At 42.6% G+C, this 16,699-nt stretch overlaps 2 protein-coding genes and 1 pseudogene across 6 annotated transcripts in view; 1 reads left to right on the forward strand and 2 right to left on the reverse strand.

The window, feature by feature from the left end:
• The window catches only part of LOC139583969 (SLIT-ROBO Rho GTPase-activating protein 1-like), a 194,079-nt gene extending 191,642 nt beyond the window's left edge, over nucleotides 1-2,437 (reverse strand). For 2 of the 5 annotated variants that reach the window (XM_071415451.1, XM_071415454.1), the window contains exon 1: nucleotides 1,875-2,437. In XM_071415451.1, coding sequence (XP_071271552.1) covers nucleotides 1,875-1,938 — 64 coding nt within the window. In that variant the 5' untranslated portion in view covers nucleotides 1,939-2,437. The remainder of the gene's footprint in view (nucleotides 1-1,874) is intronic. The other 3 variants (XM_071415453.1, XM_071415450.1, XM_071415452.1) reach the window with 2 other exon arrangements.
• Nucleotides 2,438-3,244: 807 nt separating this feature from the next.
• LOC139584492 (uncharacterized) lies at nucleotides 3,245-9,512 on the reverse strand (annotated as a pseudogene).
• Nucleotides 9,513-11,996: 2,484 nt separating this feature from the next.
• On the forward strand, nucleotides 11,997-15,560 carry LOC139584491 (cytochrome b-c1 complex subunit Rieske, mitochondrial-like). The gene is made up of 2 exons (XM_071416431.1): nucleotides 11,997-12,280; nucleotides 14,830-15,560. The coding sequence occupies exons 1-2, from the start codon at nucleotides 12,115-12,117 to the stop codon at nucleotides 15,438-15,440; spliced, it is 777 nt and encodes a 258-aa protein (XP_071272532.1). The 5' UTR covers nucleotides 11,997-12,114; the 3' UTR covers nucleotides 15,441-15,560.
• Nucleotides 15,561-16,699: the final 1,139 nt, after the last annotated feature.

Below are 16,699 nucleotides of genomic sequence, written 5' to 3' on the forward strand. Positions count from 1 at the left end.
GGCTGGGAGTAGCGACTGATGGCAATCTTCCCTGAACATAAGACTTAAAAAAAAATCCAAGTATAGCCACTTTCACCTCTTCATACCGACAAGCCTATGGACAAAGGATAAGGGAGACATCACATGCTTCCCCTTATTTCCAAACTACGCTGACAATCACATTATATACTTTTAGTTCATGCTGCCTACCACTATTCATGAAAAACAGAATGGCTATATAGGATGTATATACAACAAATCTAAGGTAAATAGTCTGGAACATACAGTTCTTACACCGAGTATACAAAAGTTAAAGATTTGCAATGCAAAGAGAACAGCAAGGTATGCAAATAAAAGGACATTGCCAATATCATGGAACTCACCCCTTCCCCTAATCATGGGTTAAATCAATCTTTCAAAAAAAGTAATATAGGGAAAAGTATGACTATCTATTGAGGCCAAATAACTCAACTTCAAAACCAACAGAGTGAGATCAAGGCTGATAAGCCATAGAGTAACAGGTTGTCTCTGGTATATTCAGACCTCTGTTCCCCAAGAGGAATGCTCCAGTTGTATCAGCTGTGTTATTATTACCCCATTTGGCTCGCTTTGCATGACAAACGGGAGGTTCCGCACCCCCAGTGTCCCTTATGACTGTGCATCACACTTCTATTACAGCTGAAAGGCCTTAGTCATCACAAGCAAAGGGGCTACACACATTCCTCGCAAATGAGAGCTTCTGCTCAAGCGTACACAATCTGGTAATTCCTCAAGCAGCATTGCTCCCCCCCCCACCTCTCTGGATTTAAGGTTTGCTATGGAGACGTGAATAGGTGGTATGTCAGAGCTCCCAACAGCTCTGGAGAACAGCTCTGGTAACCAAGTCCCCATGGTTACCACAGAGCAGCAGTAACTGCCCATTTTCTGTGTACATTTGTCTGGAAAAAAGCCTCTTGTATGTTTGTAGGGGGCTTGGAGAGTGAAAAAGTTGGAAAATTAATGTTAATGGCCCCAAGCCAAGTATCAAAAGAAGCAGCTGTATAAATCATGTATAAGCACCAGGTTTTATTGTTTGCGTTTGTTATTTTGAGACCCAGGCTAGTTTGATGTGACAAGAACACTCCAAAGCAGAGCCATTTAAATCAGAACGTTCTGTTAAAAAGGATTAGGACACGCCTGAAATAAGATGTGCCTACCTTTACCGACCTGGGCTGCAGACAAAGCCTGATGAAGGTATATTTGAAACAAGTCATACAAAACATGAGGAAGGCAAATGAAGTGAACCCAAAATAAAGGATAGAGCATTTGAGAACAGTGAGAATGAAAGGGAACAGAGTACAGCCTGACAAATCGAGAGCTTGATAGTATAAGGTTCTATCTGCAATGATCATTCTGAAATAATTGGCTTTAAAGTTCCGAACCCTCATTGGTTTGAATGGTGTCAGCAATTGTTATATTTTATTATTTTGAATTTAACATAATTTGGGGGTATTTAGAGTACTATATAGTTAACCTTGTTCTGTTCAATGTTCTGTCAATAACTCAATGTTGACAAATGCATATAGAACCTTAGTCCCAAACGCTTGAAATGTCCATCTTTCAAACTAAATATATCTTTCTATCTACTGGTAAATAGGTCTCTCTTTCTCAATATTCAGTCAAACTGGTATATAATATTGGACACAAACACAGAATATAACAGTTTGTTAGATTCTTCTTTAGTAACCCAATCATATTGTTGATCTCTCATCAGTGACTGAAGTCTGGCAAAAGCTTTTACGGAGCACAGGGTCAGCTAGGCTATATATCTCATACTCTGAGTTTAGACAAAGCTCACTAAATTAACCCCATAATGGGGCCAAAATCAAAGTAGGCTAAATGTAGAACAAATTTACCTTTAACTTGACTCTCGTAATCAGCAATGATTTCTTTATCCTTTTTGAACTTTGTATTAGACATTTTCGGGTCGATTCAGAGTGGTTAGGAAATTAAACTATTAAAAGGCTCGTCTTGCTGCACGCCTATAACATCCGACGCATCACACAGATTGAGTAGTGTTCCCCTACCAAACAACAATTTGTAGTCACGAAAACTCAGCGCCAACTTTCAAATTAGACTTATTCCCTTGTAAAGTAGCTATTCAAGAAAACGTTTAGTCCATTGTTCTCCTTCTACACGAGTAGTCCTAGAAAAGGAGGCCAACACGAAATCCTGATATCAATCAATGAAATCACTGATAACTGCTGGCAATGCCAGGCAGAGCGGAGATGCCGAGTCGATGCAACTGCATAACCTTTAATAATCCGATAAATATAAATCTTCAATGTGGTGAGAAGGCGCGCGATTTTATTGCACGCGGCACCAAGGTAGTACACGACAACTGTACGTCACGTGTCCTACATATATCGTTCTTTTGGTGCTCTCTAGTTTCCCCGGTCCCACACTTCCCATTTGCTTCGTTTTCCCCAGACAAAACAGACTGCAGCACAGCTGCCACAGATTCAGTGTGGAATGGGAGGGATCGAAGAGGCATAGCGGAAACAAGAGATGGATTGACATGATTTGTATCTAACCAGTAGTGCCAATTATGTTTTCGGGCTAATTTCAGTGAAATTCCTGCTGGATTTATCCCCAGCCATGTACAGGGTGTGATCCACATACGCCCCAAGGCAGTGTTTATATTATAAGCACGGCTGTAAAATTGTATCAAAGTTGCACCAGTGACATTGGAATGATTATACAAAGTAACTGCTACCAGTGTTACAATGTTTCCATTGGTTAAATAGCCTTGGGGGGGGCTCTACACTTAAAAATGACTAAGAAAGAATAAATATATTCAATACAATATTTTAGTTTTAATTCTTTACATTAGAAGTCATCCATCTATCCTCACTGTGCTGTGTGACGTCTCCATTATGCCTATGGTACCACACTAGAACCTACGGATCTGTGTAACAAAAAAATATTTATCTTATGTGAAAGTGCCATCAGTTTACGTACAGTTGTTTTCTTTACCAGGATCTGATGAGGGCCCTATGAGAAAATGGTGCACATTTGGTGTTAAGCATGCTTTGTGAGAAGAAACCTCTTAATATAACCATTCCCATTGTAACCAAGTGTTAATTCTGCTCACTATACCTGTACATTCAACAAAACAATATGTACTGAAATTACTGTGGTTCTATAACTCCATCTGCTGGAGATCATGTTATGGTGCAGATTCATTATTTCCAGTCTCCTGTACACATATCCTATTAAATAACAATTTTTAAGGTGTTACATGTTTTAATGGAAAGACAAACATTGCACAACATTTCACAGAAAGGGAACAGTGTTAATTTTTCAAGCTACATTTCATTAGCAGCATGAACACATCTTAGGATATGGTTTACAGCGATTGCATTGGAGATACACTTACCGCTGTCACAATAACAAACCCTACATAACAGTTTAAAGGTGGATCTATGACTAAACATAAAGGAAAATTAGATATCCAGCTGATAAATATCGAGATGGGTAAAAAATACTAAAAGGCCCATCACAATACTGCTTTGAATTGTGTGCATTCAGTATACGTAAGTTCAACCACAATTAAAGTGCTTTGAAAGGCTGGTCATGACACACATCAACACCATCATCCCAGACACCCTATACCCACACCAATTCGCATACCATCCCAACAGATCCACAGATGACGCAATCTCAATTGCACTTCACACTGACCCCTCCCACCTGGAAAAGACAGGAAATAACTTTGTGAGAATGCTGTTCATAGACTACAACTCAGCGTTCAACACCATAGTCCCCTCCAAGCTCATCACCAAGCTCGGGGTCCTGGGACTGAACACCTCCCTCTGCAACTGGATCCTAGACTTCCTGACGATAGGCAACACACCTCCGCCACACTTACCAGGGGTGTGTGCTTAGTACCCTCTTGTACTCGCTGTTCACCCACGACTGCCTGGCCATGCACGACTCCAACACCATCATCACGTTTGCTGATGACACAACGGTGGTAGGCCTGATCACCGACGGAGATGAGACAGCCTACAGAGAGGAGGTCAGTGATTTGGCAGTGTTGTGCCAGGACAACAGCCTCTTCCTCAACATCAGTAAGACCAAAGAGATGATAGTGGACTACAGGAGAAAGAAGGGAGAGCACATCCCCATCGAGAAAGGCTGTAGTGAAGCGGGTCGAGAGCTTGAAGGTCCTTGGCGCCCACATTACTAAGGACTTACATGGTTCACACACAACCGCACAGTCGTTTAGAGGACACTGAGGACACTTTCAGGAGGCTGAAAAGATTTGGCATGGGCCCTCGCATCCTCAAAAGGTTCTACAGCTTCACCATCAAGAACCTCTTGAATGGCTGCATCACCGCTTGGCATGGCAAATGCACTGCCCTCGACTGCAAAGTGCTACATCCAGGACTTCTGTATCAGGCGATGTCAGAGGAAGGCCCCAAAAAATTGCCTGCGGCTTCGGCCACCCAAGCCTTAGACTGTTCACACTACTACCGTCCAGCAAACGGTACCAGTATGGGCTCACGGAACAATAGGCTCCGAGACAGCTTCTACCCCAAGCCATAAAACTGCTAAATAGTTTATGAAATGGTTACCCAGACTATCTGCATTGACCCTACGAGAACAGGACACGAGGAGTATGCAATTGAGATCTTCCCATACACTATATACAGTACCTTCGGAAAGTATTCAGACTCCTTTTGACTTTCTCCAAATTTTGTTGTTACAGCCTTATTCTAAAATTGATTAAATGTTTTTTTTCCCTCCCTCAATCTACACATATCCCATAATGACAAATAAAAAAAAACAGTTCAGAAATTTTTGCAAATGTATTAAAAATAAAAAACTGAAATATCACATTTACATAAGTATTCAGACCCTTTACTCAGTACTTTGTTGAAGCACATTTGGTAGTGATTACAGCATCAAGTCTTCTTGGGTATGACGCTACAAGCTTGGCACACCTGTATTTGTGGAGTTTCTCCAATTCTTCTCTGCAGATGCTCTCAAGGTCTGTAAGGTTGTATGAGGAGTGTTGCTGCACAGCTATTTTCAGGTCTCTCCAGAGATGTTTGATCGGGTTTAAGTATGGGCTTTGGCTGGGCCACTCAAGGACATTCGGAGACTTGTCCCGAAGCCACTCCTGTGTTGTCTTGGCTGTGTGCTTTGGGTCGTTGTCCTGTTGGAAGGTGAACCTAGGCCCCAGTCTGAGGTCCTGAGCGCTATGGAGCAGGTTTTCATCAAGGATCTCTCTGTACTTTGCTCCGTTCATCTTTGCCTCGATCTTGACTTGTCTCCCAGTCCCTGCCAACCACCATGCATCACCATAGGGATGGTACCAGGTTTCCTCCAGATGTGACGCTTGACATTCAGGCCAAAGAGTTCAATCTTGGATTCATCAGACCAGGGAATCTTGTTTCTCGTGGTCTGTCATGTGCCTAGTACTGAGGAGTGGCTTCCATCTGGACACTACCATAAAGGCCTGATTGGTGGAGTGATGCAGAAATAGTTGTCCTTCTGGAAGGTTCTCCCATCTCCACAGAGGAACACTAGAGCTCTGCCAGAGTGACCATGGGGTTCTTGATCACCTCCCTGGCCCTTTTCCCTTGATTGCTCAGTTTGTCTGGATGGCCAACTCTAGGAAGAGCCTAGGTGGTTACAAACTTATTTCATTTAAGAATGATGTAGCTCATGGCTTGGTTTCTGCTCTGATATGCGCTGTCAACTGTGGGACCTTATATAGACAGGTGTGTGCCTTTCCAAATCAAGTCCAATCAACTGAATTTACCACAGGAGGACTCCAATCAAGTTATATAAACATCTCAAGGATGATCAATGGAAACAGGATGCAACGGAGCTCAATTTCGAGTCTCATAGCAAAGGGTCTGAATTCCTACGTAAATAAGGTATTTCTGTTTTTTATTTTCAATGTTTTCGCTTTGTCATTATGGGGTATTGTCTATAGATTGCTGAGAAATGTATTTGATTTAATCCATTTTAGAATAAGGCTGTAACGTAACAAAATGTGGAAGAAGTCAAGGGGTCTGAACACACCGGCAAAAGGCGGCCCACAGGCCAAAACAAGCTCGCAAGTGATTTTTTTGTAAAAGTTTAGTAAGAAAAAGACAGGAAAATCACCAAGAATTCAGCCCCCAAAAAATTGGGAAATCTGTTCCCAAGTAATCCCACAAATAAAAGAAGAGACAAGTGATCGTGTCTCAATGTAATCAAGGTTTGAAATTATTATTTTCAAATATAAATCTATTTTTGGGCTTAGGTGTTGTCAATTTTCCGTGTAAATGATTATGTTCCGGCCCCCTCAACCATCCGCTGAATCTAGTCGCCTACTCCTGGACTACACTGACACTCTCACACAAAACCCACACATTCACTACAGATGCACACACATGCAAACTGACACAACACACACTTTTACACTCATCATATGCTGCTGCTACGGTTTTTTATTTGACTCTTATTATCTATCCTGATGTCTAGTCACTTTACTCTGCTTTAATGTACACATCTACCTCGTACCGCTGTACATTGGTACAATCTGTATATAGCTTAATTCTTGTGTATTTTATTTCTCATGCAACAACAAAAAAGTGCATTGTTGGGAAGGGTTAGGAAGCAAGCATTTCACGGTAAAGTCTACACCTGTTGTATTTGACGCATGTAACAAATACAATTTTATTTGTTGTCTAGTGGTAGCTTTACAAATTACCCACATAAACCCCAAGACATTTGGCTTCTCTCCCTGAAGACACACTTAAAATGAAATCCACATTGTTCCTTGTAAGTATGAGCCATTTTCCTCTGAGCTGTAAGTTTCTCTCAGCTGTTTTTGAAGAACGCCTCCTTAAATCAAATTACATTTTATTGGTCACATACACATGGTTAGCAGATGTTAATGCGAGTGTAGCGAAATGCTTGTGCTTCTAGTTCCGACAGTGCAGTAATATCTAACAATTCCCCAACCACTACCTAATACACACAAATCTAAAGGGATGGAATAAGAATATGTACATAAATATATGGATGAGCGATGGCCGAGCGGCATAGGCAAGATGCAATAGATGGTATAAGATACAGTATAAACATATGAGATGAGTAATATGAGATGAGTAATGTAAGACATGTAAACATTATTAAAGTGGCATTGTTTAAAGTGACTAGTGAGTCTATGTAGGCAGCAGCCACTCTGCGTTAATGATTGCTGTTTACCAGTCTGATGGCCTTGAGATAGAAGCTGTTTTTCAGTCTCATGGTCCCAGCTTTGATACACCTGTACTGACCTCGCCTTCTGGATGGTAGCGGGGTGAACAGGCAGTGGCTCGGGTGGTTGTTGTCCTTGATGATCTTTTTGGCCTTCCTGTGACATCGGGTGCTGTAGGTGTCCTGGACGGCAGGTAGTTTGCCCCCAGGTGATGCGTTGTGCAGACCTCACTACCCTCTGGAGAGCCTTGCGGTTGACCTCTAAGACCTCGGTGAACCTGTCCTTCATCTTCAGGCGGAAACTGCTATACCACTCCAGCAGTCTCCTCCTCTCAGTCCTCTTCTCCTTGCTCATCCCCTTCTCCAGGAAGCCTGGCAGCTCCTTCCAGTCCTTGAGAAAGATGAAGAGGGCTCCTGCAGCTTTGAGGAGACGCAGTGGGGAGCTGTGTACAGCAGAGCACCCACCTGGGGTCACAATGTCCTCCACCACGGGCACCGAACCATAGGCACAGGCCTCGTAGATGCGTTAGCACTCCATGTAGATTCCCACCGGGCAGAGGGTGAGCTCGCTTTTGGGCCAGGGCTGTCTGGTACCGTCTCAGACTCTTTGCTGTCTCCTGAGGAAGCCACCTGATGCAGGAGAGGAGGAGGAGTGACTGTAAGGAATAGTGAGCAGAGGGTTAATTTAATGTATTACACATTTAAACAGTGCTTCTGTTGTGAATATATACACAGTTCTTGTAAATTCTCCTTTCCTCTTCATAAAAAAAAAGATGCAAATTTAAGAATATTTCGAAGATAAATACACAACGTAGAGGACGAGAGGTCAAGAAGTCAATAGAGTACTAACGATCAATGGAAATAGTGTTTTTTTTCTGTAATAGGGGATTAATGAGCAATGGGTCAGAGATGTGGGAGGAATTTGTCTATACAGTGAGCCTGAAATAGGATACTTGTTATTTGGCCATTGGCCCAGTTTTATTGCAAGGAATTGTAATTGGTCAACCACAGGCTAGGGCTAGGTTATAAACTACATCCTGTCACTTTGTTCACTGGAGAGAACCTTTGAGGACATTTGAGCATGACAATCTACAATCTACCTCTCAGCATAACATCTATGATTTATCCTCTTTGAATAAACCTATTTTCCTACACCTGATTTGCTTTGGAGTCTGTGTTATTAAAGAACAACATCAACTGCTAACACAAAGATCAAAAGAGTTGAACTGCTATTTGAGAATGTCAGAGTTGGTATTTTATTGGTAAACAAGGCCTAATAACAAGAGTATTTCCAGTGAAGTGAGCCAGGATGCAAAAATTGGACTGAAAACCATTACCGTGAACTGAAACAAACGGTGCTCGACAGCGATAGCATAGCGACATACTTCTCTCAGGCAGTAATGATGCACTCTTTGTCCAGTCCTGTTTTTTTTCAAGATCCCCATTAGTGTTTCCCTCGCGGAGTTCTTGTAGACAGTTCCCAAGAAGTTACAGAGGAAGGGCCTGGTGGAGTTCACCATCTGGGAGTTTGCCATGACTACAGGAAACTGCCTGTATCTGAACAGAGAGAGACATAGAAATCCACAGTCAAATAACGCTTCTTTCTAGTACAATGGCTAGGTATAGTGTACTGAAATGGAAACATGAGCTAAATAAAAAGTGTATAGTGAGGGTAAAAGACAAACAAGAGAGGAACTCTTAGATCATGAGAAAGAAAATCTGGGTCCATATTCAAAGTGCTGATCAGTTCCCCCCTGTCCATATAATTATATCCAACTGATCCTAGATCAGCACTCATACTCTGAAAACCTTGTTACATGGCCCCAGATCCCAGAAAAGAAGACATATGTGGCTACTCCAACAGGCCACTGGAAGACATCCTTGTCATTGACCCAGGGGCTTCCATAGACCAGGAAGAGCAGGTCCACGAAGCCCCCATGCCTCCTCAGGTAGATGCTGATCCAGTCCTTGGTGCAGCGCTTGCTGCCTAGCAGTACCACGGCTAAACGGTTTACAGCATCAACCTACATGAGGGTCTGGATGTGCTGCAACCACCGGGTAGCGCAGGAGATCTTCTGTTGCTCCTGGCCATTCAGCACCAGAACCACACTGTCTGTGTCCAAAGGAACGTGGCCCTGGATCACCACTGGGCCTGTGTAGAAACTATAGACAAAGAAAAGAAAAAGGGAGAGAGAGAGATAGAAAGGTGGGGGGGCAGAAGAACTGACATCAGCAAGATCATATGTATCTTTTATTATGACATAAGTCTCATTTGTGATGCCTTACGTGAAATCTATCTTTCCCACCTAGATCTCCCCCTCTCTCCACTGTGCTGTTACAGTATGTTGGTGGGGTTGAAGGGCCCTTCTAAAATATGTTCCCAAAGGTAAAGTCCTGAAAGAAGAGAGGAGTTACTTCGGTGTGACAATGTCCATAATAATTTGTGTTTTACACCATCATGTAGCTTAACTGTTACTGTAAGAGGAGATATCAAGCAATACTGGACATCTTGTCACAGAGCATCGCTAAAAAGGCATGGCTTACCTATGGCAGCTTTCCCCCAGATTTGAACTTTGTATCTCTTGGGCCTGTTCTTGTCAATGAGCTCCTGGTATATTGTCTGAAAGCCTCCCTCCGTTTGAGAAGAGCAGAGAGATCATCAGCCTGCTCAGCCTCCCAAGGGTTCCACTCCTCATCCCCATTGTATGGAGCCACAACACCATCACCTGTAATCACCAGAACAATAACAATATTGGAGCTAGCTAGCTTGTGGTCTTCAGTAGCCAATTCACATGACCTGTCCATAACCATCTCCAGATATTCACTTGTTTTTAAGATAATTTTATATACAGTACCAGTCAAAAGTTTGGACACACCAACCCATCCAATGTTTTTTCTTTATTTTTACTATTTTCTACATTAAACTAATGAAATATGAAATAACACTAATGGAATCATGTAGTAAGCAAAAAAAGTGTTATACAAATCAAAATATATTTTACATTTGAGGTTCTTCAAAGTAGCCACTCCTTGCCTTGACAGCTTTGCACACTCTTGGCATTCTCTCAAACAGCTTCATGAGGTATTCACATTTAATGAATTTAATTTAACAGGTTTTCCTTGTTAAAAGTTAATTTGTGGAACTTCTTCCCTTCTTAATGCGTTTGAGCCAATCAGTTGTGTTGACAAGGTAGGGGTGGTATACAGAAGATAGCCCTTTTTGGTAACAAACCAAGTCCATATTATGGCAAGAACAGTTCAAATAAGCAAAGAGAAACGACAGTCCATCACAGATTTTGCTGCGAGAAGGCAGAGTCATTAAATCATTCATTTTGGGACTGTCCATATGTCGCTCATTTTTGGTCACAGGTCCAGGAATGGCTTAAAAATTGCAACAGTGAAGAGGAGACTCTGGGATACTGGCCTTCTAGGCAGAGTTGCAAAGAAAAAGCCATGTCTCAGGCTGGCCAATAAAAATAAAAGATTAAGATGGGCAAAAGAACACAGACACTGGACCTCTGCCTAGAAGGCCAGCATCCCGGAGTCGCTTCTTAACTGTTGACGTTTAGACTGGTGTTTTGCTGATACTATTTAATGAAGCTGCCAGTTGACTTGTGAGGCATCTATCTAGTTTGAGAAATACTCTAATGTACTTGTCCTATTGCTCAGTTGTGCACCGGCGCCTCGCACTCCTCTTTCTATTCTGGTTAGAGCCAGTTTGCGCTGTTCTGTGAAGGGAGTAGTATACAGCGTTGTACGAGATCTTGTGTTTCTTGGCAATTTCTCACATGGAATAGCCTTCACATCTCAGAACAAGAATAGACTGACGAGTTTCAGAAGGAAGGTCTTTGTTTCTGGCCATTTTGAGCCTGTAATCAAACCCACAAGTGCTGATAATCCACACACTCAACTAGTCTGAAGAAGGCCTGTTTTATTGCTTCTTTAATAAGGACAACAGTTTTCAGCTGTGCTAACATAATTGCAAAAGGGTTTTGTAATGATCAATTAGCCTTTTAAAATGATAAACTTGGATTAATTAACTAACACACCGTGCCATTGGAACACAGGAGTGATGGTTGCTGATAATGGACCTCTGTAAGCCTATGTAAAAAAATCTGCCCGTTTCCAGCTACACTAGTCATTTACAACATTAATAATGTCTACATAATGTCAACACTATATTTCTGATAAATTTTATGTTATTTTAATGGACAAAAAATGTTTTTCTTTAAAAAACAAGGACCCCAAACTCTTGAACGGTAGTGTATATTTACCCCAAAAATATATGGAGGATTGGAAATTATGCAGACAATTACATTGATGGAAGTAACAATATATCCGCAATATTAAAGCTGATCCACCCCCTAAAAATAAAAAAATAAAGCATAAATCCCGATAAATAAATAACCTTAAATAATAAGACCAAAAAAGCTCATTTTTGTTCAAATGATTTGTTACGATATAGCCAAAGATAAACTAAGTAATGTCTCTGCGATTTAGCCATACGATACTTTGTGGTGGTAGTATCTAGCTAGTGGAAACATTCATAAAGCGACTGTTTACAGTTCAAGGACCCAGCTTAAATGCTGGCATAAGAATTGCCGGAGAAAAATTACAAACTTTTTGGAATTAATCTACGTGAAGCATCTTCTTATTACGAAATAAGTCACCTATTTTATATTTTAATGCTAATAATGCTACTATTGAGGCATAATGGAAGCTAAATACTAAATACATTGCCAACAAATATGTTGTAAGAATCGAAACTGCATCCTAAAATATACGTCAGGATTTTACGCAGGCCGATGACCTGCCAATAAAAGGAGGAACTCACTGGTCTTTTCAAAGGTCGGTGTGTCCCCCAACCGAGTTAAATTACTGGTTCGGATAAAGATGCTGTCCTTAGCCGCTCGTTCCGGGGCTTTGTCCCCGTACTTGCAGGCGACCAATGTAGCTGTGAATGGATCCCTCAAAGCACTGCTCCCTGGAGCGGTGAAGGGAGATTCACTGCTGAAATCCAGCTCACAGAAGGCGCCCGCTATTTCAGCTTGCGTCAGTGGTAAGGTCGCATTCAGAAAACTAGCTTGTTAGCTGCTGATCTTAGGCAATGTATATTGTAATTTTTAACCCGCCTCAATGTCAGTGTTTTTGTTTTTGTTTGTTTTGTTTTTTTAATGGGGGGGGGGTCTCAACCAGACGTTTTTGTACTTTGCTCCTTGGCTTTAGTTTAGGTTGATATGGTTCGTCTTGTCAACTTCATGTTGTGACCAAGACATGGCGCCCTGAGTGGTCTTGTCAACATCCTGTATAAGAAGCTTAACTATTACATATGAATACAAACTCCTCATAAAATAATGTAAAATCAGCTACGTTCTACATATCAACCGTTGCACTGTCTAATAGCCAGCAGAGCCGACTGCTTGAGTCTAGGGGTAATAGACTTCCTGTGTAGATTAAGACACCGCGGTGCCGACGGGAGATATGGCTCAGAAAATGTACCTCAATCCAGGGATGATGTCATGTTTCTCAGAATTATCCCAATTGATACGCCGAGCAAAAAAAAACGTAACTGTCATTTTCGTATTCATGCTATGTAGCAGAAGCCACAGTAGCCATTTTGGAATGGCAGTGTCCGCCAATCCGCTCCTTTGTTGTTCAACGTGACGTGTCTCCGTAAAGGCTGCTGTGGCTTTTGTAAGGTCCGGAAATTCCGGTACACTTTCTGAATTTCGTGCGTGAAGAAAGTGGCGCTGAGGCGTCGGAAATGGTGGGGAGTAGTGCAGAGGAAACTGAGAAAGTTGGTGAAGCAACCGCTGTGTTGGAATGCGAACAATATGCGTGTCATTTTTTGATGGTATGACGCGGGAGGATGAGGGTCAAGGACCGGATTGGTCTGTAGTGGAAAGACATAGGAAGAAGAGATCATGATACCGAAAGCAGTGGAGCATCTCGTAAAGAAGGCCATGGTAGGAAGCAAGTGTAATGATGTGGTGAGTGTTTGAGACCACAGGGCCTCACTCGCACCCTATTTGACTCACTTTTTTATTATAATTTTTTATTTAACCAGGCAAGCTAGTTGAGAACTTGTTCTCATTTACAACTGCGACCTGGCCGAGATAAAGCAAAGCAGTGCGACATGCTGTAGTGAAAGAGGTAGGTGAAATTAGCTTGGTTCATTGGAAATGGTAGCTTGTTAATATTTTGTGGTAGCCAGGGTCAGCAAGAGATTATAAAAATGGATGTGCTTAATGGGAGGAAGATTAAAAACCATGTCCCTGGTGCTTATGCTAGATTGAGGGGAGTCATCACCGGGCTCCCAATATGTCTAGACGACATTAAAGAAAATGTGAAAGGAGAGAGTGATTGAGGCCAAAAGGTTGATAAGTAGGAAAGATCAGATGTGAAAGCCTATCAGTGCTGCGGAGGTTTGAGAAGGTTTTGCCTGGGAAAGTACAGAGAATTCCTTAGTTTCAATGTCAGAGGATTTGTCCCATCCCCATTGCAGTGTTTTAAATGCCAAATAATGGTACATGGAGCTGTTCAATGTAAAAGAAGGAAAATATGTGCCAAGTGTGGAGGGGTCAATGGTTAAGAGGAATGTGGGAGCAATGTGAAGGTTGTGTTCTAATTGTGGGGGGGACGTAGTGCAGCATTTGGTTGACGCCAGGTGCAGAGACAGGCTAGAGAGGCTCAGAGATATAGAGTAAGTCATAATGTATTGTATGCAGAGGCTGTAAAACAGATTGGTGGAACTACACTGTGGCATGATGAAGCTTCCATGGCTGTTCCTTTAGTAAGTAGACCTAATGTCGGTGCTGGTGTTTCTGCTGGTCCTGGCGTAGTTTGGCGGTTGCTCTCATGAATGTGTGGTGTCGAAGGGCACTTTGATGATAAATAAAGTTGACATCATAGCTTTTATTGGTAAGGTTGTCAATATGACTCCGGTTGTGGAAAGCAGAAATGCCAGGTTGAAGGTTGTAGAGACGATAAAAGAGATTGGGGCTAACAGATATTACTGTTAGGATTGTTCAGCATGTCAACAACCATTAAGGGTGGAGTGTTTCAGCATGATAAAGGGGGAGGGTGACAGAAGTTAGTAGGGATTTAGTTTTATTTTCATGTTAATTCAGAATTGGGAAGATCATGATTGATCGTACATTCCAGCACAGTAGGTGGTGGCATGCACTTAAATTGTTTGCGGACCACCATGACACCCTAGAAGAAAAAGAAGTTGGCTAGCAGAAAGATGAAAATGGCAGTTTCTTGAAACTGTTGTTCAATCCCTCGGTGTAATAGTTGGGCTAATGGGGCAATTTTGAAGTACACTGCCTTTGTCATCCCTGGATTGGGTTATGTTTTCTGAGCCATATCTCGTGCCGGCTCCGGGATGCCTTAATCTACATAGGTAGTCTGTGCGACCCTAGTGCAGCTGTAAGCAAGCGGGTCGGCTCTGTTGGCTACACTGTCTGCTTGATCTCAAGTCACACTGTTGCCTTAGATGTACCACAGCTTTGATTGTCATCACTCTTATGTATAAAGAACCTATCTAATAACTTGAACTATATTAAGTGTGAACATAATTTTGCATATTATATTTCTCATATGTAGCCCCTGGTGGAATTCGCATGGCCCACACAGACATCAAGGTCCCAGACTTCTCTGACTACCGTCGTCCTGAGTTGCTGGACCCCAATAAGTCCTCCCAGGAGAGCAGCGAGTCCAGGAAGACCTTCTCCTACCTGGTCACTGGGGCCACAGCTGTGGTGGGCGTCTACACAGCCAAGACGGTGGCCACCCAGTTCATCTCCTCCATGAGCGCCTCAGCCGACGTGCTGGCCATGTCCAAGATTGAGGTGAAGCTGGGAGAGATCCCAGAGGGCAAGAACATGACCTTCAAGTGGAGGGGCAAGCCTCTGTTCATCCGCCACCGAACTGAGAAGGAGATCGCCACCGAGGAAGCTGTGGATATGGCCATGCTACGTGACCCCCAACACGACAAGGACCGCGTAGCCAACCCGAAGTGGATCATTGTGATCGGTGTCTGCACCCACCTGGGCTGTGTGCCCATCGCCAACGCTGGAGACTACGGAGGATACTACTGCCCCTGCCACGGCTCCCACTACGACGCCTCAGGGAGGATTCGGAAGGGACCCGCGCCTCTCAACCTAGAGGTGCCCTATTACGAATTCCCAGACGACGACACCGTTGTTGTGGGATAATGTTCGTGCTCCATTACTTCCCTCTCTAGTATGTTTATATATCTTTTTTCAAATGGGTCTGTCTGAGAACTTAGGTTAAAGAAAGGTTACTAATAAAGGGACATTTAAAATAACCTGAAACATGTTTTTGTGTATTTGTTCAAAGGTAAGATAAAACCAGTTAACATTGGATCCAGCGCTTTGCTCTCAGGTGACCTACTCTGGGTAGTCTGTTAAATCTCTTGCCAAAGATGGTTACGTTCTACATTTTGTCTGCAATGCTCTGAATTCTCCTGAAGAGTTTTAGGGCCTCCAGGATATCTTGGTAGGCTATAGTGTCAGGAACCAGGGTGATTTGCCTCGCTGAACTGGAGGAACCTCATTCTAACTGCTGCAAATCAACACAAACATTCCTGTTGCCTTTTAATTGTTGAAAATGTACCTTTTCAGATTGTAGGCAGCAAACCGCAGTAGTGTTCACATTTGGATTGCTCCATGTCAAGGGGTGGTGATATTACCATCAACACAGGTAAGATGGGTATACACTGGCCTATTGGTATACTTCAGTGTGAACTTCAGTTTGTCAACATGATAAAAGTTGAATGCATTCTTTATGGCACCGACTCAATAAAAGGACTGTTGTGAGTATAAACCAAACCCTGAAGAAGGGTTGGCCCCTATATTCTTATGTTTAGACATGCAGAGCACACCAGTCTCGCAACAACTGACTTGATAAGTGGCAGCTTTCACAGATGTAGCGTATGAGGGACTTCCAGAAGAACATAATTAAATGGGTATCTGTTCACAATTCTTAATTTGGGTAGTCCAAACAAAGGACAAACCTTTGAAGTCACAGTAAATAATTTCATGAACTTGTTCTTTCAATCAGTGTCTCCTTCTCATGGACCATGGAGGTTTTCCTCCTTCAGTGTACAGCCCCACTATTAATAGTGTCATGTCCTTCATTTGAAAATCTGCAATTGAGATTGTTCAAAATGGTATAACAGCATAATTTCCTTTGAGAACCCTAAAGAGATGTGTTCTCTTGACTCCCCTCAGAGGCCTTGTCAGTCTACATACTGCACCTCTGGCTGGTGCCCCTTGGTCACATAACCCACGAGGGCAGCAGTCACCTGCTGCTGTAGGGTGGTGTTACCCATGACCAGGGCAGTCAGCTGGGCCATGTTGGTCAACTAGACATCACCCATGACATCAGAGCTTCTGACGATGCACCGGGGTCAGTTCCATGATTGGAGGCAGCGGCATGAACTGCTCATCCA

This window comes from Salvelinus alpinus, chromosome 9, assembly GCF_045679555.1.
Source record: "Salvelinus alpinus chromosome 9, SLU_Salpinus.1, whole genome shotgun sequence".
In the NCBI taxonomy this organism is placed as follows: Eukaryota; Metazoa; Chordata; class Actinopteri; order Salmoniformes; family Salmonidae; genus Salvelinus; species Salvelinus alpinus.

What these genes read in the sequence shown, in the direction of transcription:
- LOC139584491 (XM_071416431.1), top strand. Translation starts at nt 12,115, where the DNA reads ATGCTGTCCTTAGCCGCTCGTTCCGGGGCTTTGTCCCCGTACTTGCAG. An exon ending in TATTTCAGCTTGCGTCAGTG is followed by an intron (nt 12,281 to 14,829) that starts GTAAGGTCGCAT and finishes TCTCATATGTAG; the next exon opens with CCCCTGGTGGAATTCGCATG.